Source organism: Aythya fuligula, chromosome 16 (assembly GCF_009819795.1).
Source record: "Aythya fuligula isolate bAytFul2 chromosome 16, bAytFul2.pri, whole genome shotgun sequence".
NCBI classification, from domain to species: Eukaryota; Metazoa; Chordata; class Aves; order Anseriformes; family Anatidae; genus Aythya; species Aythya fuligula.
Window position 1 is genome coordinate 11,218,461 of NC_045574.1, and position 14,790 is coordinate 11,233,250.

General features: G+C 41.5%; 2 protein-coding genes across 2 annotated transcripts; one reads left to right on the forward strand and one right to left on the reverse strand.

Annotated features, from left to right (window-relative positions):
- Positions 1-297: 297 nt before the first annotated feature.
- CTSZ (cathepsin Z) lies at positions 298-6,663 on the reverse strand. Its single transcript, XM_032198157.1, has 6 exons — positions 6,499-6,663; positions 5,904-6,067; positions 3,933-4,112; positions 3,192-3,342; positions 2,774-2,936; positions 298-2,313 (listed from the first exon to the last, which is right to left on the reverse strand). Exons 1-6 carry the CDS (start codon positions 6,633-6,635, stop codon positions 2,200-2,202), a joined length of 909 nt encoding a protein of 302 aa, XP_032054048.1. The 5' UTR covers positions 6,636-6,663; the 3' UTR covers positions 298-2,199.
- Positions 6,664-10,122: 3,459 nt separating this feature from the next.
- Positions 10,123-14,100, forward strand: TUBB1 (tubulin beta 1 class VI). The gene is made up of 4 exons (XM_032198587.1): positions 10,123-10,182; positions 11,957-12,065; positions 12,261-12,371; positions 12,494-14,100. Exons 1-4 carry the CDS (start codon positions 10,126-10,128, stop codon positions 13,561-13,563), a joined length of 1,347 nt encoding a protein of 448 aa, XP_032054478.1. The 5' UTR covers positions 10,123-10,125; the 3' UTR covers positions 13,564-14,100.
- Positions 14,101-14,790: the final 690 nt, after the last annotated feature.

A 14,790-nucleotide genomic window follows, 5' to 3' on the forward strand; every position in this document is an offset into this window, starting at 1 on the left:
GTTTCTGTTCATCTGCCTGGATTTCTCTTTGTACATAGAAATACTACTTAAAAGGGGTATAGCCAAGACTATCTGCACTTTTCAAAGTACTTTCTAAAAGACAAAAGGTGACATTTTAAGTCAACTTGCTGTAAACTTAAGATCTAAATTGTTTTTGCTCTTTTCTGCTGTCACTGATTTATGAAGGGGAATTCTAGGCTACCATGACAATTTGAGACAGAAATCGATTGTATAGATTCTCCATTCCTTTCTAAAAGGACTGCATTTTTCCTTTCTTCAGCCAGTCTTTCACATGACTTTTTTTTTTTTTTCCAAATGGACCTTTAAAGCTCCCTTTCTTTGCACATCTTTTAAATGTCTTGCTACTTAAACTTGCATGAGACCCTATCTTCATTCTACTGGAAGTAGTATTAGCACATGAGTTTGGTTTGTTGTAGACCCTGGATTCCTTTCTTAGTAGAATTAAGAACTGCAAAAACAACTTACCCTACAGCTCTTCCTTTTTTGTGTGTAGCCCTGCCTCATATACCATCTTAGTGATAATCAAGAGCAGTTGGTTCCTATCTCCATCACAAAGTTAACAGCTGTTCAGACAAAGCAGACTTCTGCTTTTCTCCTTGTTCAAGTTTTATATAATTTCCTTTATACATTTGAGTTCCTCTGTACTCATGGCTTATGATATTAAACTGGGTAAAACTTCCATGCTGCTGCTGTCAATGCTATTATACTCCCCCATCCTGCTGAATAGGACTTAACTTACAGTAGGCTTTGCAGCTTGGCAAAATTAATCTTATTGTCACCGGGGAGTCATTTTACTATGATAAAGGAAAGCCAAGGAAGTAGCTGGCACTAACCAATGCACAGCATGAGATTCTTGATTGACATTTAACTCTAGGCAAAAGGCTATTCTAGTCTTTAGAACTGAAGAGGTGAATGGTAGGTGATCAACAGCTAATGATTAGCGAGTGATTTTATAGAGGAACCCAGAATTAGGGCCAAATCAACCATATCTAAAACATGTTCTCTTTGATATCTGATAATCAGAATAGCACAACAATCTTGACACTATCAGCTCTGTTGTTTCATTCTGCTAAGCATAATAGCCTCTAATTATAAGGCAGATAAAACCAAGGTAAGTTGGAGAAACTACCTAATAAAAGGCAGCAGTCTTTCCTGAACCTGTCTCTATCATCTCCCCCCACACACACTTCGCTATACCACTAAAAAGCTTTAGCATAGAGAGGGTAGGATTAATATAATTTCATTTGATTTGTTTTTAAAACATTATAGTTTGCTACATATCACATTGTTGAACAACTCCGTCACAAGAATAAGCCTAGTAAAAGCAGTACCATCCTGGTCTACCACAGTCTACTAGTCTGCCACATTAGAATGCTTGTTATGTACAATAATAAAATATGACTGGAGACATGTATTAATAAGCTCTTACACTGTAAACACAATCATAAAAGAGAACATTGTCAGTTTATTAAATGTAATGAGCAGTGCCACTTAATATGGCACTGATTTCCACTTAGTAATTGATTCATTTTTAAGGAATAGAATTTACTACCTTTACTCATTAGTGAGCATGAGGAGAGCTCTGTCTTGTGGCAGGCTAGATTTTGCCTCTCTAGGAGAAAAATAGTACAGCCAGTCATATATTAAAGCAAAAAAGACTAAGTAGATAAGTACTTTTAACATCTTTTGATCAACATTCCTATTATAATTTTGGTTGGATAAAAGCAACAGCATCACACGAGACTTGCAGCAATATTTTTTCACCAGGAAGCCAAGGATACAACAGAGAGATTTAGTTTTTGAATGTAAAATATCTGGTCTTAGCTTTGTTTTTATAGCTGCATAATTGTATAATATTTGCTCGCTACTGTTAGTTTAGTGTGCATAGTTTTTTAGTTACATCTGCATAAGTTGTATTTTAAAAATATATGTTTATACACAAATTTACATATAGTTTCTGTAAGACACTGATTTAAATACTGTGCATCAAAGCAGACAACACTTTTTCATTGGTAAATTACTTTAATTTTAAAATTTTAAGTAGTTATCTGAAGGCAACTTGTATTTTATTTTTAATACTGTGTGTTGTGTTATCTGGACTAATTACGTAAACTGCCTGAAAGTTTAACTGTGAAAGTTTTAGACTATTCTTTAAACAGAAAAATGTACAGTACAGAATCAAGGAAGTAAAACATCTCCATACGCACAGTCCTCTTCAATAGCAAGATTGTATTGTGCTCCTTTTCCACCTTTATATGCACTTGTCACAATTCTCAGCCATCCTCTTTCACCCTGTAGAGAATTAATTTGCATTAGTATAAGTAGAGACATTGTGATTTAGAAAACATAAACTATGCTATTGAATCCTTTTGTTTTCCAAATGGGAGTGGTTTAGAAGTGAAGCTAGGAATTCACTCAAGAAGTATAGTGCTACATTTATAGAACAGCCTTTTTTGAAGGGGCAATCTGCTTCTGTTCTATGTATATGATTTGGGTTTTGCCTACAACTAACAGATTTATGGTGGCCCATGAAAAGGCAGCATTTAGGATTGAGTTGACATTACCTAACAAACTTTAACCAAGTATCCATCTTCAGCTTAGATTTTTTTTTTTTTTTTAAATTGAAAGTCTAATTCAAATAAAGTTTTACTTTCTACCTGCAAGCTGCCATTGCAGCATCCTCTTAGCAAGTGTGTAAAACTCCACCTTTCCTCTAAAGCAGTGCTGCAAACATATTCTTCTGTTTCCTTACCCAGGGTTCACCCCATGAATTGCGAACAATCCAGTATTCTGTTCCATTTTCTACACCCCAGCCAGCCACAGATACAATATGATTCACGGTAGGTGAAGGGTTGTACTCTGTATAGAGTCCTCCAGTATAAGCATCCAGCTTTTCAGTAGCCATTATACCACAGCTGTAATAAAACAGAACAAGCATTTTTATACACAGGAGTCAGGGTGGGAGCCTGGCTAAAAATCTGTTTTCTTGCATTTTGACTTCTGAGCTCAGTCTTCTACGAACAAGTTGAAGTCTGCATAAGTGCAGGGCTGCTACTATGTGCTCAATTGGAGAAGTACACTTCAGTCACTAAACTGAATACCAAGTATTTCAATCCAAATACTACTAGTAGATAAAGTTTTTGGTGTTTTTTTTTTTTTTTTTTTTTTACCTAATTGGTCCATTCTTATAGATTTCTGCCATCATTTTTTCCCTTCCACTGACAGAACCATAGTCAGCAACTTTCCAGAGAGTGTAGTTCTTTATCACATGGCATTCTCCAAAAGTGACACAGGTTCCACACTGGTTGAACTTCTTGCATTCTACAAAGAGAAAGATCATCACTGCAAGATAATGCTTTTCTTCCTGTGAATTAATAACACACTGATTTTTTATTTAGCTTCATTTGAGGTAGATACTAATAAGTATGATTACTTATCTCCAGTGAACTAATTGTCTTTCTGGAAATTACACTTAAAGTATCTATAATCGCTAGTTATTATTCTTCACTTCATTGGCACAACTGCTTGGAGAAAGTTATTCAGTTGTGCTTCTCTATAAATACAGACACTATTCCAGTAATACTGGAAACAAAAAAGTTTCATTTCTCCTTTGTTTAGGTTGACTCTTGCAAGTATTTTACTACACTAGAGATTGTATATCACCGACTTAAAAGATTGAGTTTAAACTCTTTAGCTGGTGAAATCATGTCCAGACAAGTTTGCGTGTTATGCTGTCTAGATAGAGACCTGTAAGGAAACCTGTCAGTCAAACAGCTGGTACTACACTGAAAGGCAGGAATCAGTAAACTGAATAAAACAACACAGAAAATTATAATTTCTCTATATTAAAATCTGACAAATCTGGGCTGAGGCCCTACAGCAAAAAAAAAAAAAAAAAAAAGGCATTGTACTTTGATTCTTAGCTTGGTAGTTGTTACAGGTCTCATCTGGAATGCCGTGGTCGTGGGCATACATCCAAACACCTGTGTGGTCTCCACCTTCACAGGACCCCGCATTAGCACAATCAATCACGTTCTGTACAGAGAGGTAGGCAGAAGGCCATGCACCTTTTCTCTTTATGTTGATTCGATCTGCAAGTATAAGCAATCAGTAAATGTTAGTGGAATATGTGTGCTGTTACATTACTAGTATTGAAACACCCTCGCCTTCATTGAACCTGTAACTATTTGCAGACAACTGTATTTGTGGTTGGAAAAGCCCCAGCTATAGGTCATGCTGTGTGTCTCAATACCTACTTAAATAGGCAGGCTGAGTTTCTGTGGGTTTTCATTACAAGGTTTTTCCATTAAAAGCTCATCTAAAAGATGCAGATGAGTAAGACCCATTTCAACCCTCCTAGTACTCTAGAGCTCTTAATTCATCAGTGTCTGAAAACTAGATTTATTTCCTGGCCCTTAAACACACATCATGAAACGAGCGCGCTCTCTCTCTACAGAAGAGTTGCGCATAAACTCATGCAGACAATCATAAGCTCAGGCAGCCCAGGTCTCTGGGAGACAGTTGTCACAAGCTTAAAGCAAGGAAGAGCTTTCAGAAGTACAGCCACACTGAGTAAACATCTCACCATTATTCTGCTATCTCAGACAGGCATCACCATCCTGCTGCCTTACTTTGCCTGAAACAGCTAGCTTATTTGGCTTCCTAATCAATACTTATAAACTGCTTCTCACAAGGTATTAACTGGCTTAAGTCATGCAGCTGTAGTACTTTTAATCCTATTAGTACTAGCAACATTCAACTCTACTTTGACAAAGAACTGGAGGAGTGCTCCGTATGAATTAGCAAGGCGTTATCCCAGCCTAGTCTTTCAGCAAGAGCAGAAGGAATGAATGCTTTAGGCACTCAACACACATACATGCACACCTACATACACAATAAAGTTCTACCAAAAGTTAGATAAAATTTAGCAGCTTCTTAGCTATATATCTTAGTACTGCACACACATTTATGTTGTTGTATTGCTTAAGAACAGAGACTTTACAGTTGCTTCTGTCTCCTCGCACACCTGCATTGTCTCCCTATTTCTGTAGTATTTCCTCCATTTCTCCTTCACAGCTGATCCTCTTAAAACATCCTATGCAAACAACTTCTCCTGTATGTTACTAAGCCAAAGCAGTTACATACAAGTCATAATACATTCTCTCTAGAGGGAGCGTTTCACCAATTAACATAAACCTCTACTTCCGTTTTCCCAAGAAAAGGGCAGACATACCCATCTGCTGAAACCAGCTGTGTCTGCATGCTGCGGTAGACATTCATTTAAATAACAGGGCTCTTTAAGGTAATACTGCATAGGCCCTTCCCACCAAGGGCAACTCCTTTCATTTCCTCATAGCTAGGCACTGCTGGAGCAGCCCACAGCCCCTTGCTGCTTTGGAGGGTGCAGCAGCCCCAGGTACAGACAGAGGGAAGGGGACACACTTACTGCTTTATATCTGCTTCTACCATCACCACCCCTCCAAGGTGAGGGACAGTACACCCAGTTCCTTCTCCAGGCCCTAAACAGTTCAGCAGGAGCTATAAATGTAATCTCTCTGCAAACAGCTTTTTAACCATCCCAGCGTTTCCCTTCAACCCCACATAGTTTTAAGCAGGTAGGGACAGCCTTTCTCTGGCTGCTTTCTCTACTGAAACTAAAACTGCCTTCAGCTACCAGCTTGGCTTTTATTCTTTTCCTGGGGTATTCACAGATGTCTAAGCCTGGTTTTGCTACATTAGTCACTGCAGCAACTCGGCACTTTTTTTCTTCACATCAGCTATTTTGTAACCTTAAGATAAACTTCCTTTGCTTAGCAAGAAACACTGAAGTCACTGAGGGCAACACCTTGGCTGGCAGAGCTAGCACACAGCCCCGCACGTACCTGCTAAGGCGCTGGTGCTCCCGTGGGCCCAGCAGGACCCGCAGTACTGCGGGATGTGCTGGTTCCGAGTGGTGCTGGCGTAGTTGATGCCGTTGACATTTCTCCAGTCCCAGCTTTCTGGGAGCGCAGAGATGTCCAGGTACTCGTGAGGCCGGGGGTAGGTTCTGCACGGAGACAGAAAGGAGTTTCCCTCGTTACCGATCCATATGTTTTCAGGCGAATGAGGGGAAGGTAAAAAATAAAAATTAAAAAAAGAAAAAAAAAAAGAAAAAAGAAAAAAAAAAGAAAAGGGGGGGGGGGGGGGGGGGGTTAAAAGGAAAAAAAAAAAAAACAAGGAGGACTCCCAGCCTTTCGCAATCTGACGCCGGTCATGTGCCTGCAGACAACGTGACCGGGCTCTCCCAGCCGTGAGGTGCCCGGAGGGCTGTGAGAGGGTCGGGGCAGCCCCGGAGCTCCCCCAAAGCCCCCCCGAGCCTCCCCTTGCCCCTCTCTGTCCCTGAGGCTGATCCCCGAGCTCCCCCTCAGCACCGCCGAGCCCCGGGGCTGGCACCCATGGGGCGGGCGGGCAGCCCCCGGCCGGCTCGGAGCAGCTCACCTCAGCCCCACGGCCCTGCGCGGGGCCGGCCGGTAACAGCTCTGCCCCTCCCTGAAGTAGAGGCCGGCCCGGCAGAGGCCAAAATAGCCCACGAGCAGCAGCAGGAGGGAGGCGAGGAGCCGGGCCGGGCCCTCCATGCTGGGCTGCAGAGCCTTCCTCAGGAACCCGGCCCCGGCGCTGATTTAAGGGCGGCGGGAGGGGCCTTGCCGTGGGCGGGCCCTGCTGCCCCCGGGGAGCCGCTGAGGGGAGCCCCTGGCGCTGGGCTCGGTGGTGGAGAGGCGTGGAAGGCTGGCGAAGAGCGTTTAATTAATTTCCGAGGGGTGTAATTAATTTCTGAGGGGGGAAGGAGCGAGTGTAATGAGGGAGATCAACTGGCCGGGCCCGCTCTGCGCCCTGCCTCTGGATCAGGGCAGCCTCAGCCTGCTCGGCTGGTGCACTGTGCTGGAGGGTCTCTGTCTCACACGCTTAAAACCGAGTCATTTTGGTTTAAAGCAAGCACATACACACACAGAAAAAGCCGTTAAAATAGCGCGATGAGTCAATAAGTACAGTGGCTATCAATGCGCGGTTTGTGACAGGAGGACCTGTACTGGCGACAGACCCTGTGTGAACGGGATCCAGGTTTCTTTGACTTCAGCCTGATACACCGGTGTCATGTATGGCTGTAGCCAGCAACTGTGTGATTACATACAGCAGGCAGGTTTTTTTTTTTATTATTATTTTATTTTATTTTATTTTATTTTTTTTTATTCCAGTTTTACAGTCTCAATTTTTGAATTTTTAAGTCCTCTTATACTAGAGTTTAAAAAGAAATACAGGCCCTTGCACAGGCATATTTGTTGCTAGCGTGTACTGTGTTGGTACAAGGAAGCAAACAAAACAGAAACAAAAACCCCAGCCCAGCAACCAAAAAACATGGCTTGTTTGTGGTCTTACACCCATCACCAGGGCTTTAATATCTCAGGCCCACTCCGAGGGCAGTGGAAGCAGTGGGCAGGCTGATAGACGCTGCAGGGCAGGCGGGTGGGAGTCTGCCCAGTGCCAGGCTGCCCCTAATCGCCTCTGTGCCGAAAGGTGCCCAAAGCCAACCCTTCTGCCACATCCTCCTCTTTCTCTTGAGACACACACTGCTAATCTACAGCGGCACATGTGTACTGGCCGTGCCTGGGAAGTGTTCTTGTGCAGTTAGCAAGCTTGGGGTTTCCTTCACTGACTGGTTTTCTTCGTCTTGAGATGAAGGATGACTGACCTGCAAACAAACAAAATCTACACAGAAACATGCTTTCCATATGCCAAGTTTGGTATAAAGAAAGACTTAGGGGTTCATAGCAATGCGTTTAGGTGAAGGCAGGGAAAAAGAGGAACAAACCACCTTCATGAAGCAGTCAGGAACTTTGTTTCGTGCAATAATTTTAAAGACTGTATTAGGAAATGCTTCAGAGAAGGCACATGATTCCAGGAAGCTATTTTTAGCAAGAGAAAAAAACAATGCTTAGTGATTGCATATTTTTTCGCTTCCTTTTTTTTTTTGTTTTTGTTTTAATTTCCCCTTTTCTTGTGAAATGCTCTCAATATTTTTATTGCTGAAATTATTTTGCCAAATATTTTGGACAACAAATTACCAAATCTTCAGCTTCTTCATAAATTGTGGCTATTGCAAATTAATACATTGGATATTTTAAGTGGCTTTTTTTTTCTTTTTTTTTTTTCCCCACTATCAGTAGCTTTCCAACACATTGTGTCACTGCAGCTCCCATTCAGAATGCAGCAGTTGAGTACAGAATTTGGAATTGTACAGGACAAGACTGCACCAGGGTGGTTCAGACTGGGTGTTAGGAAAAGGTTCTGCCCTGTGAGGGTGCTCAGGCACTGGAACAGTGTCCCCAGGGTCACAGCACCGAGCCTGTTGGTATTCAAGAAGTGTTTGGACAAAGCTCTCAGACACATGGTTTGGTTTTTGGATGGCCCTGTGTGGAGACAGGAGTTGGACTCAATGATCCATATAGGTCCTTTCCAACTTGGGATACTCAGTGATTCTAGGAAAACAAACAAGAAATGTGTGTGAATGAAAAGTATGTGCTTTCCAAAGCAAATATCCAAATAATCTTTTCAGAATTTTGCATTAGAAAATATTTACAATGCAGCAATTTTGAACATAACTGTGGTGTTGTCTTGCAATGGAAACTAAACTGTTTATTTTCTGGAAAATGATAAAACTATTGTGTTCTAAAGAAACAAAATTAATATGCCTGAATTGTAAATCTTGCTATTAATGCTCCCTGTTGGGGACAGCTTTACAGAAGGTGACAATGTTTGCTAGCCCCTTTTTGCAATGTGGCTGTGGTAGTAAACTTTGTCTTAGGAACAGTTCCTTCATTGGCTGGTGGAAAAAGTGGAAGTAAGTCATCTGTGGTGGGGAAGTCTGGAATAAGCTGATTTTTGTTTCGTAACAATATGGAAGCTCATAGATTCCTTATCTCTAGCAACCCATAACAGGGTAAAAGTAGTAGTTACTTTTAATGAGTCAAGTCCTTCCAGTGTCTTCTTTTTTATGCAAAATTATTAAAGGTGCTTTCCTAATTGTAGTTTCTCCCCCTATCCTTAAAAAGAAAACCTGTGAAGTACTGGCAGTCATCTGACATAATAAAACTCCTACAAGCTTCCAGAAGGCCGTCCATTCTGGGTTTCTGTTGCGCAGTGATATTAGCCCTGTTTATCAGCAAGCAACACGACTGTGCCATGTTTTGCTCAGGCTTGCGTTATTTCCTTTAATGCAGTGACACATTTCACACAGTGGACATTATAGTTAACTGCACTGGAAGTGGGATTTCACCTCTAGTGTTTTCCTGGAAAATTCTGAGATACTTCATCTCAGATACAAGAAAATGAAAAATACGACATTATTTTACAGTACAGAAATATTGTACTGTATGACATCATATACTTACATCTTACAAAGTATTTTTTGTTACTGATCCTGTCCCCCTCCTTCATGAAAATGATGCTTATTAGTGAACTGCAAGTTTGCCTGGCAGTGCGCTCAATACTGTCATTCTAGGAGGTTAATGCTCAGAAGTTATTACTGTTTTGATTATGGATTTTGTCCTGTTTGGCTCTTATGATGTGTAAAATTTAAATTACATGACAGTATAGATAGTTATAATTGCTCACTTTTGGCTCTACTATTTCTATGTACAGATAAATACATAAAATAACATACATATATACATAAGTTATGCACAAAATAATGAAACAGAAATACAACATGCAGAGTTTTGAATCACACTGCTGCACAAAGAACTATAATTAATTCAAAGTGTGCATGTACATGTGAGGCACAATTTGCTCTTCCAAGCCACTCTCAGCAATGTACCTGTGCTCTTATACCTTAGCCATGGGCAGTGAATATGTACTTCGCCTTTTTGTGACAAATTTGATGTGCCACTTGCGGGGAGCTGGCTACTCCCTTTGCTGGGTGAGTGACAATCTCACCAGTATAAAAAGGCCCCTTGGGGCGGACTGTGCTGGGTGTAGCTGATAGAGCAGCAGAAAGAGGGCTTGCTCTAGGGACTGCAGCTAGAAATCCTGTGCTGGGCTGTAGCTACCAACAGGTTTAAGCTGCACAAAATGCGTGAAATCGTGCATCTTCAGATTGGCCAGTGTGGAAACCAAATTGGAGCAAAGGTAAGGTCTCCTTTCAGTTTTGGTCCTTAGGAGTAAGTGCTGTCATCAGTACCATGTCAAACATCATTACCAGATGGGGACTTAGAGGGAGGGACAATTACTTTGTTGACTCGATGATAGGATGCATGGCATGCCAGCCATGCTTATGAGTGTTTTGATGTGAAAGTTGTAAGCCAGGCATGCTCATCATGCAAAGGCTGATCTTAAGACTGTCAAAGACTGTTTTTCATTCCACAAAAACTGTAAAACTAATAATAACATGAGAATGTTCTTATATCTGCAATAACTATGGCAGAGCAATTCTAAGTGCTCCAGAGCATTCCTGCTGGGACTCATGTTCCTGGGGCATTAATCCAGTCTGCAAAATACCAGGACAAGTGAAGGAGCCAGCAACGTCACGACTGCAAGTTTGTTATGCCAGTGCTTTAGTTCTGACATACAGCACTAACTCTGCCACATAATAATCATTAATATGGGATTGTGTTAGTCAACTGAAATACCTGTGCTGTCAGTGAAAAATTAGGCTTTTCTAAGCTAAGTTAAGGATTCCTGCCTAACTGGCCTCCTGCGAGAGAGCCATGTCATTTGGACTACATTTGTGTAGTTTAAACAGTGGTATGCTGTTACGTAGAGATGTCAGTCATTGCTGACTTTGCGTGCCAAGATAAAAAATAAAAATATGTTATTTTTGCTGTAAAATGCCCATAACACCCTTTTTATTTACTTACTAGGAAGGTGCCAAAAAAAAAGAAAAAAAAAAGTGTTTGGGTCAATTTGGTGCTGGGGGTGTCTTTGAAGACACATGCTAGCTGAAGGAGTTCAATTCTGTTCTTCCTCCATTTCTCGCTACCGCAAACATCACTTTGGTTTCTTCTATTGGCACATGAAGCTGTGGATGGCCAGGAAATGTAATGTTAGACCCAGATAGTTTGAATGCAGCCAGTGTGAACACTGAAAGGTTTATAATTTTGCTTTTGTATTTGTCCTGGAAACCACTTAAGTCTAATAGGACCAGTATAAAAGTACACATGCAGATAAATATACCATGCACGTGTTGGCAGTGTTGTAGTTGTAGAGTTGAAATGTTTGCTAACCCGAAAGACCTTTAAAATTAAAATAGCTTGCTCATTATATTGGCTGGGTGTGTCTGCATTAACACTGCTGTGGCAGCTGCCTTGATAAGAGTCCTGGTACAAGACAGCCATATGAATGTCAAGATAGGACATTCAGGCCCAGTATCTGCTTGCAGAAAGCATTGCTCCCGTGCAGACTTGACTGTGCTGGTGTTGCCATGCCGCAGCCCCACTTGTGCATGACATGCCTCAAATCACACAGCTCCCCCAGCCCAACACAGGTTGTTATATTTATAGCAAACAGTACCCCTGTCATTTAAAGTAATAATAATTCTGTGCTATTTAAACAAGTATCAATTTGCCTTTTCTAGAGAGGCAATATTTCCTTTTCTAGTGCACAGGCAATATTTAACCAGCATAACTGGTCTCCTAAACTCTCCCCTTGAACTTACAGGGAGGGAGAGGAGGAGGGGAAGCCACCCGCTCTGATGGGCTCCATTGCATTTCATTCAGCTGTTTGTACTGAAATTGCTCTCCCACCCTCTGCAGTCTAACCTGTACATGGCAAATCATCCCTCACTTTAGCTGCAGTTCCTGCTTTGTGTGGAGTCACAGGCACAAGACGTGAGAGCTGCTGCTGGACACATTGTGCAGGGAAAAAAAAATCATGATGACTGTAATGAATCTCTTTCCTTTTTCAGTTCTGGGAGGTGATAAGTGATGAACACGGAATTGATATTGCTGGAAACTATCGTGGGGATGCATCACTGCAGCTTGAACGAATTAACGTGTACTTCAACGAGGCTTACTGTAAGTGCACAGTGCTGTTAGGATGTCAGCAATTTACAGGGACAAAATGAAGGTTAAAATAAGTAATAGAATTTAAAAAACAAAAACATAAAAACACCATCACCACCCCAAACCTGTAGGTGGGTTGGATTTTTTAGAGTAGGTTATAAGCCTGTCTGTTTTCTAACAGTAGTTGGTCATTTTCTTTTGTTCCAGCCCATAAATACGTACCCCGTTCTATCTTGGTGGACCTGGAACCTGGTACAATGGACAGTGTACGCTCCAGCAAAATAGGGCCACTATTTCGACCTGACAATTTTATTCACGGTATGTACAGCAATGTAACTGGGGCCAGCTGTCACAGACCAGCCTTTTAACTCCAGTCTTGTAGCATTTAAAAATTGCTTTTGTTAATTTTGTGGTTGTTCTGTCTGTAATTCTGTTTACAGGTAATTCAGGTGCTGGAAACAACTGGGCTAAGGGCCACTACACAGAAGGAGCTGAACTGATTGAAAATGTCATGGATGTGGTCAGGAACGAGTGTGAGAGCTGTGACTGCCTTCAGGGATTCCAGCTCATCCATTCACTTGGTGGTGGTACAGGCTCAGGCATGGGCACACTGCTCATCAACAAAATCAGAGAAGAATATCCGGACAGGATTATGAACACCTTCAGTGTTGTGCCATCCCCCAAAGTATCCGACACAGTCGTAGAGCCGTATAATGCCATCCTCTCCATCCACCAGCTAATAGAGAATACAGATGAAACCTTTTGCATTGACAACGAAGCACTGTACGATATCTGTTTCAGAACCTTAAAGCTCACCAATCCCACCTATGGTGACCTCAATCATTTAGTGTCCCTGACGATGAGTGGTGTCACAACCTCGCTCCGTTTTCCTGGCCAGCTGAACGCGGACCTGCGGAAGCTGGCTGTTAACATGGTGCCCTTTCCTCGCCTGCATTTCTTCATGCCAGGCTTTGCTCCGCTGACGGCTCGAGGTAGCCAACAGTACAGAGCCCTCTCGGTGCCAGAGCTCACTCAACAAATGTTTGATGCGCGCAACATGATGGCAGCCTGTGACCCCCGTCGTGGGCGTTACTTGACTGTGGCTTGCATCTTCAGAGGCCGCATGTCTACCAGAGAAGTGGACGAACAGCTGCTGGCTGTCCAGACCAAGAACAGCTCCTACTTTGTGGAGTGGATCCCTAACAACGTCAAAGTGGCTGTGTGCGACATACCGCCGCGGGGACTGAAGATGGCAGCTACCTTCATTGGCAATAACACGGCCATCCAGGAGCTCTTCATCAGGGTTTCTGAACAGTTCTCAGCTATGTTCAAAAGAAAAGCATTTCTCCACTGGTACACTGGTGAAGGCATGGATGAGATGGAGTTTTCTGAAGCAGAGGGAAACACCAATGACCTTGTTTCCGAGTACCAGCAGTACCAAGATGCCACTGCAGATGTTGAGGAATATGAAGAGGTAGAAGTGGAAGCTAGTCCAGAAAAGGAAACGTAAGAACAATGACAACACAAAAACATTCTCCAAACAAGCCAGTTGTCATTCACTAAAGAAAAAGCAGTAGCCATCAACTGTATACCAAAAATAACACTTAGATTTTTTCCTCTGTATTTGTCCGAAGTATATCCAGCATTACAATATGATGCAACAGCAGCTATGCTTTACTTTCCAAATCAACTGTTGACACTGAATCTCCCCCCAAAAGATCTGCTATTAAGGCAAGTACCCTCATAACAGCCTTTCTTGTAAATGGATTCACTTCTTGAGTATTATTGCGTGACACAATGTAATATAGTCTGTGTATGTACGTGCACATGTGTGTATCAGGATCATAAGCAACAGCAAAACATGCTGTCAACTCATCACATTTATTTATTTTCAGGTAACCACAGTCCATGTCTTGTTTATGAACTTGCTACTGTTTTAGGAACATGTACACATCTGTAAGACCTATAAAGGCACTATGTTTTATCATGCACTCTGCAGACGGGTCTTCATTAGAGCCATTCATGTTCAAGTTGCAGGGTGAAGGGAGAAAAACAGAGGACAAGACTAAATATGGACATTTTTTTTTTCATTTTTTTTTTAAATAGTTTTATAACATTGCTGGTCTATATTATTATATTATTGCAGAGCTTGTACTCATTGTTGTGTGATTTGTTTCCCTTTCAAACTATAGCTTGAGTTATACTAGCATACAAAATTGTGAACACTGTATTTTGGTGTGCTATTCCCCCCCCCAATTATTGTAAACTTTCTTCCTATCACCGAGTACAGCAAAACAGATGGAATGGTTTGCAGCTAGAGTTCAACAGCAATCATTACATAAGGATACCTTGACAAAAAGTCTTATGCCCTTCATAACCACTGTATGTATAATATTCTTTAAAATAAAGATATATACCAATACTACAAAATAATACTCAAAAGTTTGATAAACAATTTATTTTTATAAAGATTAAAATATATTTACAAGTTTTTACACAAAAAAAGCACTTTTTTTATATTCTTGGAAGGGAGAGTTTATTATACTCTGCAGAAAGCAATGCCTCGTGTTTTACTTTGGGTCACTTGTATTACAGTGACGGTAACAGCATCTAGGTGAACATGAATCCAATGCCAATTCTGTATGGATATAGTCTTCCTATGCAGTGGGACATTATGCACACACATCCCCGGAGAAGCATTCCGCTTACAGTTTTGTCTTCAACTTAGACCTCATGA